This window comes from Artemia franciscana, chromosome 20 (genome assembly GCF_032884065.1).
Source record: "Artemia franciscana chromosome 20, ASM3288406v1, whole genome shotgun sequence".
In the NCBI taxonomy this organism is placed as follows: domain Eukaryota; kingdom Metazoa; phylum Arthropoda; class Branchiopoda; order Anostraca; family Artemiidae; genus Artemia; species Artemia franciscana.
The window spans coordinates 29,283,964-29,301,170 of NC_088882.1; the positions used below are offsets into that span (position 1 = coordinate 29,283,964).

General features: G+C 35.6%; 1 protein-coding gene across 5 annotated transcripts in view; it reads left to right on the forward strand.

Moving 5' to 3' along the window:
• Nucleotides 1–2,131: 2,131 nt before the first annotated feature.
• LOC136040091 (uncharacterized) overlaps nt 2,132–17,207 on the forward strand; it is a 113,611-nt gene continuing 98,535 nt past the window's right edge. For 2 of the 5 annotated variants that reach the window (XM_065724173.1, XM_065724176.1), the window contains exon 1: nt 7,039–7,275. Coding sequence is in view for 1 of the 5 variants with exons in the window: in XM_065724176.1 (XP_065580248.1) it covers nt 7,252–7,275 (24 nt within the window). In the remaining 4 variants the exon portion in view is untranslated. Of the gene's footprint in view, nt 2,226–6,810; nt 7,010–7,038; nt 7,276–17,207 lie in introns of those variants that run through there. The other 3 variants (XM_065724174.1, XM_065724172.1, XM_065724175.1) reach the window with 3 other exon arrangements.

Sequence of the window (17,207 nt, forward strand, 5' to 3'; positions counted from 1 at the left end):
ATTAATACTCTAGCTGGACTCCTTGCTAATGTCCAAGTCCCATTTTACCTGCTTTGTATTGGTACTTTCTCATCTCTAGCTCGTTTGGATTTTAATGTCTATTATTACCGTATCATTTTATTATTACCGTATAATTTTTGCCGATAAGAGCTTGAAATCTCTACAGTAGGGTTCTTTGAATCTGATTGTGTGATTTTCATTAAGCTTTTCTGACTTTTAGGGGGTGTTTCCCCCTTTTTCGAAAATCCAGCGAATTTTCTCAGGCTCTTTGCTTTTTATGGGTAACACTAAGCTTTATGTAATTTATATATTTGGAATAGGTAATAAACCGATTCTTTTTATATATTTATTGGTATCGAAACTCTGTTGTTTAGAGTTTTGGTTACTATTGAACGGTTTCAGTTATGACGGACTGTTTGCTTCACCGCTTTGCAGTATTACTTCTTCTGAAAACAAGAAGCTTAACATAAGTCTTTAAATACTTTTAAATTAATTATCTACCTCTGAATTGTATCCACTTTACCCTCAAATCAGAGACACCATTTGGGGGGGGGGCAAATGCCCACCCAGATTTTCCAGGGGGCCCAAGCTTCCACCACAAAGGGCCCTTTTCCGGCCATAATTATCCATTATGTCCAACATAATCCATTCTGTTCAAATGATTTGAACTAACTGCACGCCTATTAGCCAAAGAGCGTAATTACATGACGACCCTTGGGGTAATTACGCTATTTGCTGTTAATCATTGTAAACTTTGAAAGAAGGCTACATTCATAATAAAAGTCTCAAGTTCTGTCAAATGCCCCATGTCCACGCCAAGATTTGGCCCAAATGGCGCCTCTGCCTCAAATATTAGCCACTTTACCGTCTTTGGGGCAAATTTGTAGTTTGGTGACCAAAAATGACAGGAAACATCATTTTGCCAATCTTTTTTGATGCTTCAAAAGGGCACGATAGCTTTTAATTTCTTTTTAAATGAGCCGTCTCTGGATTTTCTTGAATAATAGGTTTGACATGTTCATCCCTGGGGAAAAAGAAAAGAGATAAAACCCATAAGGGACCGTTCTTTACCGTGACCTATTGCAAAACTTTTACAATAGAGTTCACTGATATGTCGAAATGAATAGTGTGGTTTTCATCACGATTATTTTGCTTTTTTGGGGCGTTTCCCTCTTTTATGAAAGCCAGGTAATTTTTCGATACTTGAATTCAGAATCAAAGTTAATTATTTTAAGTATTAATGCATATCACCATTGATTTTTGTAGAGTTTAGGTTACTATTGACGTAGGTTATTCCTTATTGATAGTTCTCTACCATGAACTGTTTGATGTCGAATATTATGAATTTAATGGTAGACTTTTCTTTTCGATGTAACTCCATATTCAAGGGATTTTATCTTTTTTTTTTAGAAATCCCATAAATACATTTTCGCAATAAACTTTTATACTGAAATACTTAAAATAAGGCTTACAATCCTTAAATCAGCCTTAAATAATTGTTGTTCATTAGACAATTTCTTTGTCAAAACACTTTTATAAAAATTGATTACTGTCTGTAATAATTCGCTGCGTACTAGGTTGCACTCATACTGGAAAATAGTATACTGGAAATAGAAAATATTAAAAAATCATAAAATAGAAATAACTCATACTGGAAATAGAAAATAGTATGCTATTGCTGTAACCATAATAAAACAAGAAGCTTATTTCTAACTTTTTTTCAAGATCAAAATTATTAAGCTTCGAGAAGCTAAAAATAAAATTTATTATTTAAAGACAAAATAAAAAAACCTACGAAAAAAAAATATCATCAAGAATAAAAAAGATGGGAGTAGACTTTAGCCCTCAGGTAGCACTTGCATATTCCTAAAAAAAAACGTTGCTTGATTTAAATTAAAAATTTAAGATATAAATCGAATATATCTGGTGACGTTAGAGAAGCTTGATGCTTATTTTAACGAAATTTCATGATTCTAGTATATACCTAGATAGCTTCAAGTATAAATATTGCAAGCCACGCAAGGAGTCAATCATTTTGTTCTTGTCAGATTTTCTAATGCTGTTTTATACCAATTGTCATATACATTTGTACGCACTCAGTAAAGATATTGTTGAACCAGCATCACTTCTCCTGGAGACTAGATTTAGAGAAGATTTAGTGAAGATTCTAGATTTAGTGTCTTCAGAGAAGTTAGAGACATCTCAGGATTGTTTGAGAATCTTGTGTGAGTAAATTACAAGTAAAAACTTCTTTATCTCGCTTGTAGAAGCTTGGTCTGTCTTTTTTGCACTTATGAGTTTAAGCTGCAATGGTATATACACCTTTTCTGATGGAAATTCAGAAAAAAAAGGCTAATTCTAAAAAAAAAATTTATAAAATGAATAAGTAGCAAAAATATTTCAATTAACGATGCAAAGGTAATAACGCACCAAGGGTGAATTTTAGCCGGAACAACTAGTTTGGAAAAGGATAGGGGATATGGGGAAATTGTCCACATATTTTAGGAAACTAAATTTTGTTCCTTTCTTTAAAGATACTCCCCCTTCTCTTCGGTTTTGAGTATTGATTTTTAATCCTCATTTAAAAAAACGAAAAAACTCTTGACCCCATTACTTTCGTTAATTGGTTGCACTGACCTTAGGACGTGATTCTTTTTTCTTATGAATATTTCGAAGTGCTTTTTTAGTGTACTGTACCCAATGTGAATATGGGAGGAAAATTAGAATAGAAAATTTCCGCCTTTTATTACACACACACACACACACACACACACACACACACACACACACACACACACACACACACACACACACACACACACACACACACACACACACACACACACACACACACACACACACACACACACACACACACACACACACACACACACACACACACACATACACACACACAAAGATGAACAACTTGAGATGCAGGGGGTATATCATACAAGTACCGAAACTTCTATTACTAATGAATTTAAGTCGCATAGGAAAAAAAGTATCTCATCTCTCTATCAAACATTTTATTGTAAAAAAAAAAAAAAACCACTCCCATATGATTGATGTTTTTATTAAAGTTGCCGTGCTAAGGTGCAGGCTTTCGGATATTGGAAATAGACAAAGTTTTAAGAGAAGAACTTGCCGTGTCGGAAAAGAGAAGAACGTGTGGATGTGTCGACCAAATTTTCACTCTTAGGTTGATAATTGATAAGTTCCTTCGCTGTAAAACTGCTTTGGTACTCAATTTTCTATATTATGAGTAAGCGTTCGATTCTATTGATCGAAGAAATTTAGCAAAGGTCTTACCTTATATGGTATACCAAACAAATACATTAAAGTGATTTGTGGTATGTACAAGAATAATACTACTGCGGTTAAGATGGGAAATGAGCTTAGGGACTGGTTTTTTTCAAACAGTTCGTGGTAACGAACTGTAGTAAGGAGCGACCCGGCTCAATAGTAACCAAAACTCTAAAAAATGGAATTTTGATACCAATAGCTACATCAAAAGAATCGCATTTTAATGCTGGTTTCAAATATATAAGTTTCATCAAGTTTAGTCTTACCCATCAAAAGTTACGAGCCTGAGAAAATTTACGTTATTTTAGAAAATAGGGAGAAACGCCCCCTAAAAGTCATAGAATCTTAACGAAAATCACACCATCAGATTCAGCGTATCAGAGAACCCTACTGTAGAAGTTTCGAGCTCCTATCTACAAAAATGTGGAATTTTGCATTTTTTGCCAAAAGGCAGATCACGGATGCGTGTTTATTTGTTTTTTTTTTTTTTTTTTTTTTTTCCCAGGGATGATCGTATCGACCCAGTTGTCCTAGAATGTTGCAAGAGGGCTCATTCTAACGGAAATGAAAAGTTCTAGTGCCCTTTTTAAGTGACCAAAAAAATTGGAGGGCACCTGGGCCCTCTCCCACGCTAATTATTTTCCCAAAGTCAACGGATCAAAATTCTGAGATAGCCATTTTATTCAACGTAGTCGAAAAACCTTATAACTATGTCTTTGGGGACGACTTACTCCCCCACAGTCCCCGTGGGAGGGGCAACAAGTTATAAACTTTGACCTGTGCTTACATATAGTAATGGTTATTGGGAAGTATACAGGCGTTTTCAGGAGGATTTTTTTGGTTTGGGGGAGGGGTTGAGAAGAGGGGGATATGCTGGGGGAACTTTCCTTCGAGAATTTGTAATGGGAGAAGAAAATTTCCATGAAGGGAGAGCAGGATTTACTAGCATTATTTAAAAAAAACAATTAAAAAATAAAAGTGAAAAAGCTTTTTCAGCTGGAAGTAAGGAACAGCAATAAAACTTAAAACAAACAGAAATTATTACCCATATGAGGGGCTCACATCCTTCTAATACCTCGCTGTTTACGCTAAAGTATTTTCAGTAATTTCAACTACTTATTCTACGGCTTTTGTGATTCAGGGGGTCATTCTTAATGAATCTGGATACAATTTAAGCTTTAGTGTAAAGAGCGAGGTACTGACGATGGGGCGAATCCCCTCATATATGTAATAAAAACATGAGAATACAAAAGTTCTTTACGTAAGCTAATTTACAAGTTACGTAAATCTTTTACCCTTTAAAAAGATTCGTAAAAAATTTAAAGTTCTAGTTGCCTTTTTAATTAACCAAAAAATCGGAGGGCAACTAGGCTTCGTCCCCCGCTCTTTTTTTCTCAAAATCATTCGATCAAAATTATGAGAAAGCCATTGAGCCAAAAAAAAAATATGCAAATTTCGTTTTGATTATTCCTCTGCGGAGAGCCAAAATCAAAACATGCATTGATTCAAAAATGTTCAGAAATTAAATAAAAAAAACAAGTTTTTTTAACTGAAAGTAAGGAGCGACATTAAAACTTAAAACGCACAGAAATTACTTCGTATATGAAAGAGGCTGCTTCCTCATCAACGCCCCGCTCTTTACGCTAAAGTTTTTTACTCTTTTAAAAAGAAGAATTGAGAGAAAGAGTCAAACTTTAGCGTAAAGAGCGGGGCGTTGATGAGGAAGCAGCCTCTTTCATATACGAAGTAATTTCTGTGCGTTTTAAGTTTTAATGTCGCTCCTTACTTTCAGTTAAAAAAACTTGTTTTTTTTTATTTAATAATAAATCAGGATTGAAGTAGGGTTGTGTTCTCTCCCCCTATATATGGATCATTTTGATGGATTTTGTTTTTAGGAGCACAGGAAAGACAAATGGAGACCATGGAATCAAATGGGAGGGAAATCTCTCCTTGACTTAGATTGTGCTGATGATTTAGGCATATTGGATGAAAGTGTAAGCAAAATGAATGAATTTTTAGATGTTTTGCGAGTTCAGTGTGCTAGAATAGGTTTAAAAATTAATGGTAAGAAGACTAAGTCTTTAAAACTAGGAATAAGTGAAGACAAAAAGGTGACGTTGGGTATAGAAATGATTGATCAGGGAGCAGTTTCACTTACCTTGGCAGTATTATTAGTAAAGACGGTGGGCACAGTGAAGATGTTGAAAATAGAATAGCCATTGCTAAAGGTTTTTTTTTCATAGTTAAAAAAGGTTTTGAAGAATAGGAAGATAAGTATGTAAACCAAGATTAGAATATTAGAAGCTACAGTGATGACGGTGGTCAAATATGGCTCTGAATCATGGGCGCTCCGAAAAGCAGATGAAAATTTACTAGATGTTTTTCAGATAAATTGCCTACGGATTGTTCTTGGTACCGGCTGACGGACCGTATTTCAAGCCGTAGGCTGTACAAAAAGTGTGGTTCAATCCCGCTTTCAAGGGCTTTAATGAAAGAAAGGTTGAAATGGCTAGGCCACGCTCTGCGGATGAAGGATGACAGATTGCCGAAGAGTGTCCATTTTGGCCATCCGTCTTGGCTAACCGGAAAGTGGTTCGTCCTCGTCTGGGCTGGGAGGATGTCCTAAATAAAGATTTAAAGGAAATGGAAACTTCCTGGGAGGTTGTAAAGAGGGAGGCCTTGAATAAATTGGGTTGGAGCAGTATGCTTTGCTGTGTCGGCCTCAGGCGGTTTGTTGCTGTGGTGAGTTATTATTTTTATTTGTAGCAGTAATTACTACAAAACCACAACACAGTCGAGCGGAAATTAAAAGTTCTAGTGCCTTTTTTAAAGACAAAAAAGGAGAACAACTAGCCTCCCTCCCACGCTCATTTTTTCTCAGAGTCACTCGATCAAAATTTTGAAATAGCCATGCTGGTCAGCATAGTTGAAAAGTCTAATAACTATATCTTTGAGGATCACTTAATGCCCCTCAGTCCCCGGAGGAAGGGCTGCAAGTTATGAACTTTGTTCATTGTTTAAATACAGTAGTGGTGTTTGGGAAGTATACAGACGTTCTCAGGGGGGATATTTTGGTAGAGGAGGTGTTTGGTGGGGAGGGGTCGGGAATAAGGGACTACATGGGGGAACTTTCCATGGAGGGAATTTTCATGGATGAGGGATATTTCTATGAATTGGGTGCTGGAAAAAAACAAGTTTTTTCAACTGAAAGTAAAGAGCAACACTGAAATTTAAAACGAACATAAATTATTACGTATATGAGGGGGCTCGCCCCCTAGTCAATACCCCGCTCTTTACGCTAAAGTTTTTTAGTCCTTTAAAAAGAGATATTTATTCTAATTAAACCGCCTTTGTGATTCAGGGGTCATTTTGAAAGATTTTGAACAAAATTCGAACTTAGCGCACAGAGCGTGGTATTGACTAGGGGGCGAATCCCTCTTATGTGTAATAATTGCTGATCGTTTTAATTATTAATGTTGCTCCTTACGTTATTCAGTTTTAAAACCAGGTATAAAAACGAGCTTGGGCGTTGTCCAAACATTTAAACTGGAAAGTGTTTTTCCAATAATAGCTCAAAATTAGAAAGGCTGGTACAGGAAGTTTCCATTGGGAGTAGCCTTAATTCCAATAAACAGTTCGTTTTAGTTAGTTGCACCACTATCAGGTCTCAATGTTCTCCCTCAACTGCGTCAACTTGACTGAAGTAAGCTTTATTACAGTCGTATTTACATATAATTTGTGAAGTACATAAAACATATTAAAACAAATTTAACATATAAAACACATGAAAACCATAAAGCTTTTGCTTCTTTCTAACTACATACACGGCAATAGAGAACATTGAAAGTTGGATTTCTTGATTTTCTGAATAGACCTGAGGTAAATAAAATTCTTGAAGCATTGGCAGTTTTCTGGTGGTACAAATGCTATTTTGGAATCAGGAGGATGGCAGCTCAACTATTATTTGTGGTAATACCTATTCGTTTTCAGCTTGAATTGATCAATACTTTTGATTTTTGGTAGTCTTAGGTTTCACTCAATATTCCATTTACACATGCGTTAAAACTTTACACATGGGACAAGCTGCCGACTATAGCGAGCGTAGTAAGCGTAACAAGGTAGTGTCAGGCTATAGTTACGAGCGTAATGATGTGCTGGGCCCGTTGTCTCTTTTGCCTTTCCTCACGCCTCTCTTTTTACTTAGCATATCTCTTTCTAGAAAGCCGGCACCCTACACATTTCCATGCCTTTTAATGTTTTTTCTGAATGTGCTAATTTGTACCCTTGCAAGAGCGCTCTGTTCTCCCGTAACAGGAGCTTGGGATTTTACGACTTTTGTGCCTATATCTCATTTACAGTTAAAAGATAATGTCAAATAAAGCCAGTTTAAAAAAATAGCGATTTAGAAATTCAAAATAGCCGGTAAATATTTAGATGTTGGCTCTTTCCAAATATTAAATAAAAAAAACAAGTTTTTTCAAATGAAAGTAAGGAGCGACATTAAAACTTAAAACGATCAGAAATTACTCCGTATATGAAAGGGGATTTTCTTCCTCAACGCCTCCCTCTGTACGCTAAAGTTTGACTCTTTCTCTTAGCTCTACTTTTTTAAAAAGGAAAAAACTTTAGCGTAAAGAGCGGGGCGTTGAGGAAGAAAAGCCCCTTTCATATACGGAGTAATTTCTGCTCGTTTTAAGTTTTAATGTCGCTCCTTACTTTCATTTGAAAGAACTTGTTTTTTTTATTTAATTTCTGGACGTTTTTTAATTCATGCATGTTTTGATTTTGGCTCTCCGCACATAAATAATTAAAACAAATTTGCATATTAATTTTCTTTTTGGCTAAATGGCTTTCTCAAAGTTTTAATCGGAAGATTTTGAGAAAAAAGGAGATAGGGAGGAAGCCTAGCTGCCCTCTAATTTTTTGATTACTTAAAAAGGAAACTAGAACTTTTAATTGTTTTACGAACATTTTCATTAGTAAAAAATATACGTAATTTACAAATTAACTTACGTAACGAACTTCTATATTCGTATATTTTTATTACGTATATGAGGGAGTTCACCCCTCGTCGATACCTCGCTCTTTACATTAAAGCTTACATTCTGTCCCAATTCCTTAAGAATGACCCTTGAATCACTTCGACTCACTTTCGATTGAATCACTTGAATCACTTTCGACTTTCTCGACTATGGTGAATAAAATGGCTATCTCAGAATTTTGATCCGGTGACTTTTGGGGGAAAATGAGCGTGGGAGGGGGCCTAGGTGCCCTCCAATTTTTTTGGTCACTTAATAAGGGCACTAGAACTTGTAATTTCCGTTAGAATGAGCCCTACCGGTACGTTCTAGGACGAGTGGGTCGATACGATCACCCCTGGAAAAAAACAAACAAAAAAAACAAAAAAACAAATAAACACGCATCCGTGATTTGTCTTCTGGCAAAAAATGCGAAATTCCACATTTTTGTAGATAGGAGCTTGAAACTTCTACAATAAGGTTCTCTGATACGCTGAATCTGATGGTGTGATTGTCGTTAAGATTGTATGACTTTTAGGGGTGTTTTCTCCTATTTTCTAAAATGAGGCAAATTTTCTTAGGCTCGTAAACTTTTGATAGGTCGGACTAATCTTGATGAAAGTTATATATTCGAAATCAGCATTAAACTGCGATTTTTTTGATGTAGCTATTGGTGTCAAAATTCCATTTTTTTAGAGTTTTGGTTACTTTTGAGCCGGGTCGCTCCTTACTACAGTTCGTTACCACGAACTGTTTGATCGTGGTTTTTTAATTTTGGCAGTCTTAGGTTTCATTCAGTATTCCATAATTGCATCTGTAACTTTGAAGTTATGCACGATTATCCATTTTAAATTCTAGTTGTTTTAGATTTCATTTATTCTTTTATACTAGTTTCGGTTACTGTATTTTTATGTAATTAAGCTTGATTTGAATTTCTTTTAGGGCCTAAATTCAGGAGTATGGTAGCCAATGTTTCACATAGATGTTCAATTTGCAGTGCCCCCTCCTCTGCATTTTCCAATTTTTAGCCATAATTCAGCAGTTTTTTCCCCAATTTAGGTAAAATAAAAAATAAAAAATCCCGAAAACCGGTACCACAAATCCAAGTGGGCTGAATTTACACATTAGAGTCAAAAAGCACACGTAAAAAAAGAAAAAAAAACTAGCAAACATAAGTCGGGATAAAATTAAATAGAATGTCAGAAAAACACTATAAAAAAATATAAGCAAAACTTAAAACTATTAGAATTTAAATTGAATAAGCTATTTAAAAACACAAGCACAATTTAGGCTTGTGACTAAAATCTACAAAATATAATTTAGTCAAAAATAAGTAAAAAAAAATCTTAAAATGTGCAAAATAAACATATAGCCTACAATTGCAAGGTAAAAAAAAACGGGTGAAACTAATTATAATCACATCTTTTAGTAGACAATTTTACAATGGTATGAGGGCGGATTTTAGTTGAAGTAGAGCGAGAAAGGCGAGGTCAAAGGGCGGAAATTGAAGGGAAAAGATAATATGCCCGGAGGCTATGGAGGGTGACTTTGGTGAAACACAAGGGAAATTTTCTTATCCTTTGCTTGAGGGTGACCCGATTGGCTCTGCGATAAATGGAGAAATAAAGGACATAATTGAAAACAGTTTTTAGGCAGCTCTTTTAGACTGCCTCTTTTTTTGAACAATTCTTTGGAGTTACTCGGATGCCACACAGAACAGGTGTACTGAAGGATTGGGTATACAAACGAAAGGAAAAATCTCAATCAATGCAATTTCAGACATTTTATTTCTTAAGAAGTTTAAATAGGGAAAACACGATATTTATGCGTTTTAAAATATCATTAGACAACAATCCCTTTTTAAGTTGCTGGACACGGTAACAACTTATAATTTCATAGTACTATATGATTCTTCAAAAGGAATTGGTCAGAAAAACGAAGGGAGAGTAATGAGGAAATTACTTGTTAAAATGGCTGCCATTGAAGGGATGCATGTCATATTATTAGTAACAGCTTCATCTAATATTTTCTCCAGGATATCCGCTGGGCCACTTCTTAAATTATTTAAAAATGTCGCTAAGACAAAATTCCCTCTATCCGAGAAATCTACATAAAGATTATTTATCATTGCAAGATATAACTTTGGGCCTTAGAGGGTTCCCTGGGGCAAAGCATTGAGAATTGAAAGTGGACAAGAATACATGTAAACGTAATTGACAACTTTTGTTTTATTAGAAAGGAAAAACGGAATTATTCTAGTTAAAAGAGGGCCAATTTGAAATTCATTGAACAGTTTTTCAACCAATATTTTGTGATTAATTAAACCAAAATCTTGTTGTAATTCTAATGCTATAATATTGAGCCCGTTATTAAGTTTTTAAACTTTTTACATATTCTGTCCATGAGGGTGAAAAAAATAGTGGGTGGTGAGTGTAGAGCATAAGTTTCCAAATTGCCTCTGGTCAACACTTGGGATTAATTTAACTTCCAGCAACCCAGCTAAAAAGCTTCCGAATAAGCTAGAGAAAACATGAGTAAGTGTTAAGGGGTGGACACCATGAAATCTTGTTTTTTACCTTTCTTTTCCACGGGACAGCCTGATTTCCAGCAATTTACGAGTTTAGCGGTAGAGGTAATTCATGACAAAATAAGGACAAAGGTGCTGAAAGATTTTCAGTAAAGGTTTTCAGTAAAGGTTTTCAGATCGGAATATCAAGCGGACAAGTGATGCAGGTTTTTCTGTTCTTAATTTTTGTCTCCACGTATAACGGCAAAATAAAGGGGAAAATGAGAGGGTTCAAATTATAAGGAGTGTCTACAAGTGAGGGGAGGGGGGCCTTTTATTGTGGATCCAAGGAATTTGTTAAAACCGTTGGCTGTATCTAAGGGCTTTTCTTAGAGATGGAATTCAATTACTTCGGGTTTTCCCTCAATTATTTATTCTATTATACCATTTTTTTTTCTTTTTGCTTAGTAGAGAGCAAATCCTTGAGTTATAATATAATAAAAAGTAACGGCTTTCTATATTTTTCTTATAATATGTTTACGCACTGAGTTAATTTCGAACGTTTTACAATGCTTTAGTAGATTAACCTTAATTCTAATTGATTTTTTCAGTTGATTTGTGATGTGCAGTGTGTTTTTAGAACATGTTTCTACCCTTTTCTCAGGGAGGAAGCCTATGTATTTTGTTTGAATCAGATTAGGAAAGTTCGAAACTCTTTCATTAATGCTGTTGTCCCCCATGAGAGACAGCCAATTTTCATTTGTAATCCGACATCAGAAAAACAATAATTGGAAATTGACCAATAAGAGAATTCAGAAACAGAAAATATTGGATTAAAATGGACAGAGGTTTCCATTAATTAATGAAATGGTAGTTTCCTCCAAGAGGGGTTAAAGGGAATGGTGTGTGATCGAACGTGTGTTTATTCGTGCAAATCAAATCAAAGGAAAAATTTCCATTGGTTGTTGGTATTTTTATATCTGTTTTAAATTAAGGGAATTGCAGAAACAATTTTCTTTTAGATCTTTAGAATGACTTGCTACAAATACACCGGCGTTTTCTAATTTACGGGGACAAATTTGGCACTGCTATCTTTTTCAAACCGATCGTGGTAACGAACTGTAGTAAGGAGCGGCCCGAATCAATAGTAAACAAAACTCTAAAAAACGGAATTTTGATACCAATAGATGTATCAAAAGAATCAGATTTTTATGCTGATTTTAAATATATAAGTTTCATCAAATTTAATCATACTCGTCAAAACTTAAGAGCCTGAGAATATTTGCCTTGTTTTGGAAAATAGAGGGAAACATCCCCTAAAAGCTATACGATCTTAACGAAAATAACACCATCACATTAAGCGTATCAGAAAACCTTAATGTAGAAGTTTCAAGCTTCTCTCTACAAAAATGTGGAATTTCGCATTTTTTGCCAGAAGACCGATCACGGGTGCGTGTTTATTTGTTTGTTTGTTTTTTTCCAAGGGGTGATCGTATCGACCAAGTTGTCCTAGAATGTTGTGAGAAGGCTCATTCTAACAGAAATTAAAAGTTTTAGTGCCCTTTTTATGTGACCAAAAAATAGAAGGGCACCTAGGCCCCCTCCCACGCTCTTTTTTTCTCAAAGTCAACGGACCAAAATTTTGAGAGAGCTATTTTGTTCAGCATAGTCGAAAAACATGATAACTATGTCTTTTGGGACTCAATTATTCCCCCACAGTCCCCAGGGGAGGGACTGCAAGTTACAAACTTTGACCAGCGTTTACATACAGTAATGATTAATTGAGATAAGATAAGATAAGATAATATTTATTTCAACAAAGCGACTATCACAAGCCCAAAAGGGCCGAATTCGCACTTCAGCGTCAGTACAACATCATAAATTGCAATCAATAAAAAGTCAAACGATAAAAACTCGTAAAGTTAAAACAGGGAAAACAAATTTAAACAAAAATGTAGCTAGCAAGAATTACAAAGTTTGCAATTGCAAAATAAACACTCAAACTATAAGATAAGAGTGGAGTGAGAAAAAAAAAGGGGGGGGGGTATTAATTTAAAATTTCAACTATGTGAGGGATTAATGTTCTTAGATAAGATAAGATATTTAATTTCAAAAAATAACTATCACAAGCCCCGAGGGACGCATTCTGGAATTCGCATTCCAGAGTCATAAAACCATAAAAATAAAAACACATCATAAAAATAGCACAACAACTAAAAAACTGGTTAAACAATGTCAAAAACAACTAAATCAGAAAGGCAAAGCCATTCATTTGTCAAAAAAAAGAAAAAATTAAACGGCAATATGTCAGAAAGTTGAAAAGGTAAGTTGTAAAACAAAACTAAAAGAGTGAGATAAAATTAGCGTTGAAAAGGTTTAAAAGAGAACATATAAACAATCGGTGGGAACAAACGAATCAAACGAACAACGACCTAAAGCACCTCACATGAAAGAGAAAAAAAAAAAAAACGGGGGGAGGCGAAACTAGTTGGCTATTTTATTTATTTTTTCTGTGATGAAGGGGACAAAGTTTTTTTTATATCTGGAGGTAACGCAACGAATGGGGGACAAAACTGGGATGGGCTCAGAAACAGCTCGAGGCTGTCGTAATCTGGATGGTGAGTGACGTTTGGGGAAAACACTTGCCGTCCGAGGGTTCGTTATTGCATTTTTTGAAAAACGGAGGCAAAACGACGACCTCCTTCGCTCAAGGGTTTCCAAACTAGCTTTTTTTAGGAGCAGAGAGTAAGGCACCTTGCCTTCTTTGAAAATTATTCGCAAGGCTCTTTTTTGTATTGACTCAATTTTGTCTGATTCTTCACGGGAGATGCCAGGGTGCCAAACTGGACAAGCATATTCAAGATGCGGACGGACAAACGACGTGTACAACCTTAAGGAGTGAGAAGGGGGGACGCTATATTTATTTAGGAGCTTAAGGAGGGCGATAGACGCATTAGCTTTATGGATGATATCTTTAACGTGGATATCCCACTCTAAATTTGACGAAATTGTGACTCCAAGTAATTTAACCGAGGATGCATAAATTTCAGGAGGGATAAGATTAAGAAAACAGGGCGAGGATTTGAGGAAACAAATCGGCATTATCATGGACTTAGAGGGGTTTACGGTCATATCTAGGTCCAAAGCCTCACTTCCAATTTCATTGAGAATACTCATAGGGTCGCTTATTAAATTTCTGAAGCAACTTTCAACAATCGTTAGGTCATCAACAAATTTCCAACGGTCAGGAACTTCCTTCGCAAGGCTGTTAACCATGACTGAAAAAAGGAGGGGGCCTAGGAGAGTTCCTTGGGGTATGCCATTGTAGATAGGGAGAGGATTTGAGTGATGGTTCTGGTATTTAACCACCTGTGATGTATTTGTTAAAAATGAGGCAACCAATTTTACCAGTAAGGGATCGATATTAAACTCGCTTTCTAGTTTCTCAATTAAAATATTGTGGTTAACAAGGTCAAAGGCTTTCTGAAGGTCAATAGAAATTAAGTTTAGCCAGGAATTAGGTTTTTCGAGGATTTTCCCGATGTGGTCAATAAGAGAAACGAGGTAGTGGGAAGTAGAAGTTGATTTTAGGTTTCCAAATTGTTTCAGGTCAGTAAGAGGTAGGATTTTTTCCTTTAGCAAATCTGCAAGGAATCCTTCATACAATTTTGAAAAAATAGGAGTAAGCGTAATAGGCCGAACACCATCAAAGCCAGACTTTCCATTTTTCTTTTTCAAAGGGGTAATAAAACCCTGTTTCCAAATTGTTGGAATTTCCCCAGACTTAGTAATTTCGTTAAACAGGACAGACAAGGGCTTAGACAGGAAGTCACCGAAGGCTCTGATAAGGGGAAACGGGATATCCAAAGGACAAACACTTGTCTTTCTTAGTTTATCAATTCTTCTTTCAATCTCAGACGGGGAAACAGTCGGGAAAAAGGGGGATGGGGCTCCTGTTGATAATTGGATTGGCAATGCTGGAAGGCTCTGGACAATGGAAGCGAGAAATTTATTTAGATTATTTGCAGTAACATCAGGGGGCTCTGGTAAGTTGAAATTAAGCTGGTCAAGACTCCTGCCACATAGCTTTTTAACCTCGGAATACCAGTTTTTTGGCTTATTAGTGAACAATTCTTCGATCTTATTTTTGTAGTATGATCGTGCCAATTTACGAATTTCTCTTTTAATTGATTTTCTTAATATATTGGCTTGATCGAGTTTACCATTCTTAAACAGCTTCAATTTGGTTCTAATTAGTGTTTTTATTGTTTGATTAATAAAGGGTTTGTCACTTGAGCACCTTTTAAACCTTTTTTCTGGGAAACAAATTGGAAGTGTACAGACCTTTTCAGGATGATTTTCGGTTGGGGGAGGGGGTAGAGGGGAGGGGCTACGTAGGAGGATCTTCCCTTGGAGATATTTGTCATGGGAGAAGAGAAATTCCATGAAGGGGGCGCAGGATTTTCTAGCATTATTTTTAAAAAAAAAACAATGAAAAAATAAATATGAAAAAGTTTTTTTCAACTGAAAGTAATGACCAGCATTAAAACTTAAAACGAACAGAGATTATTACGCATATGGGAGTTCATCTCTTCCTAAATAGCTCGCTCTTTATGCTAAATTATTTTTAGTAATTTCAACTATTTATTCTACAGCCTTTGTGATTCAGGGGTCAATCTTAAAGAATTGCGACAAAATTAAAGCTTTAGTATAAAGAGTGAGGTATTAACAAGGGGGTAAACCCCCTCATATACATAATAAACATATACGAATATAGAAATTCGTTACGTAAGTTAATTTGTAAGTTATGCATATTTTTTAATAATAAAAACGTTCGAAAAAACATTAATACAATTCTAGTTGCCTTTTTAAGTAACCGAAAAATTGGTGGGCAACTAGGCCTCCTCTCCTACCCTTTTTCTCAAAATCGTCTGATCAAAATTAAGAGAAAGCCATTTGGGAAAAAAAATTAATACACAAATTTCGTTTTAATTATTAATTTGCGGAGAGCCAAAACAAAAACATGCATTAATTCAAAAACGTTCAGAAATTAAATAAAAAAACAAGTTTTTTTTAACTTAAAGTAAGGAGCGACATTAAAACTTAAAATGTACAGAAATTATTCCGTGTATGAAAGGAGCCACTCCACCCTCAACGTCCTGCTCTTTAAGCTAAAGTTATTTACTGTTTAATAAAGTAGAATTGAGAGAAAAAGTGAAACTTTAGCGTAAAGAGCGGGACGTTGAGGGAGGAGCAGCCCCTTTCATACACAGAGTAATTTCTGTACGTTTTAAGTTTTAATGTCGCTCCTTACTTTCAGTTAAAAAAACCTGTTTTTTTATTTAATTTTTAGTAGGATTGTTGCCTTTGTGCAGCGTTTTGATTTGAGGAGTAATTAAAACAGTAAAACACAAGCAAATTAAAAGAATGTGGTAAAACGTCGGGTCATACCCAAACGATTTCATCATAATCCTAAGAACTTGGGGGGTATGAATTAATTTGGGGAAAAGATGACTACATACAAATAAGAAAATTTCGCCTCTCTTTTACTGAGTTTTACGAATTCGGAGTGTTTCTACTTTTCAATAGGTCAGGACTATGAGATCGGTCCTTATTACGGCAATTATATTAATTTTGTGTATCTGTGAGTGGGCCTCTACCTTAGTCAATTCGTAAAAATCAATACTTCTGGTGTTCGGGACAAAGAAGGGGACAAAGAAGTTCGGGAATGTAAAACGATTGATAAAACCAACAATTTTTTGTCAATTGTTGGAACCAGATGAAAATAAAAGGAACGTGAAAAGGGGGGAGGAGAACCAACTTTTTAGTGTTGAGAACGGGGGTCCTTCTAGGAAGCAAGATTATAGAGGAAGGTTAGACAGTTTGTGGGAAATACGGGGTATATAACCCATTTGTGTATGGGCGAATAATATATGGTGAGAAGGAAATTTATTTTTGTTTTCAAATTTAGAGAATGACGGGACTGGAGTTTCTAGGAAACCGGGTATAATATCCAAACGAGGAGGATAGCTCTTGTCGAAGCGCAGAGGGCAGGAGTTGATAAAAAATAAGAGGGAAACTTTGCGATTGGAAGGGTTTTTCAGTTGTAGACCTGTGTTCGAACAACTTCGATAAAAGACTTTTGCATGAAGATTATGGACTAGAAAAGGACGGGTAAAGAGGTAGAGGTGATTCTTACAGCTTTTATCTTTTATCTTACAGACTGGCGCGATTTTCTTGCTGGGGGTAGACAAAAAACGGGGGGAAATTACCATGAGCATTAGAACAACAAAAACAACGACCACTGGAAAAAAACGAAAACGGTAAAAATACTGTAGGCTACTACATGATTAAATTGCTCTCGATCTTATCACATT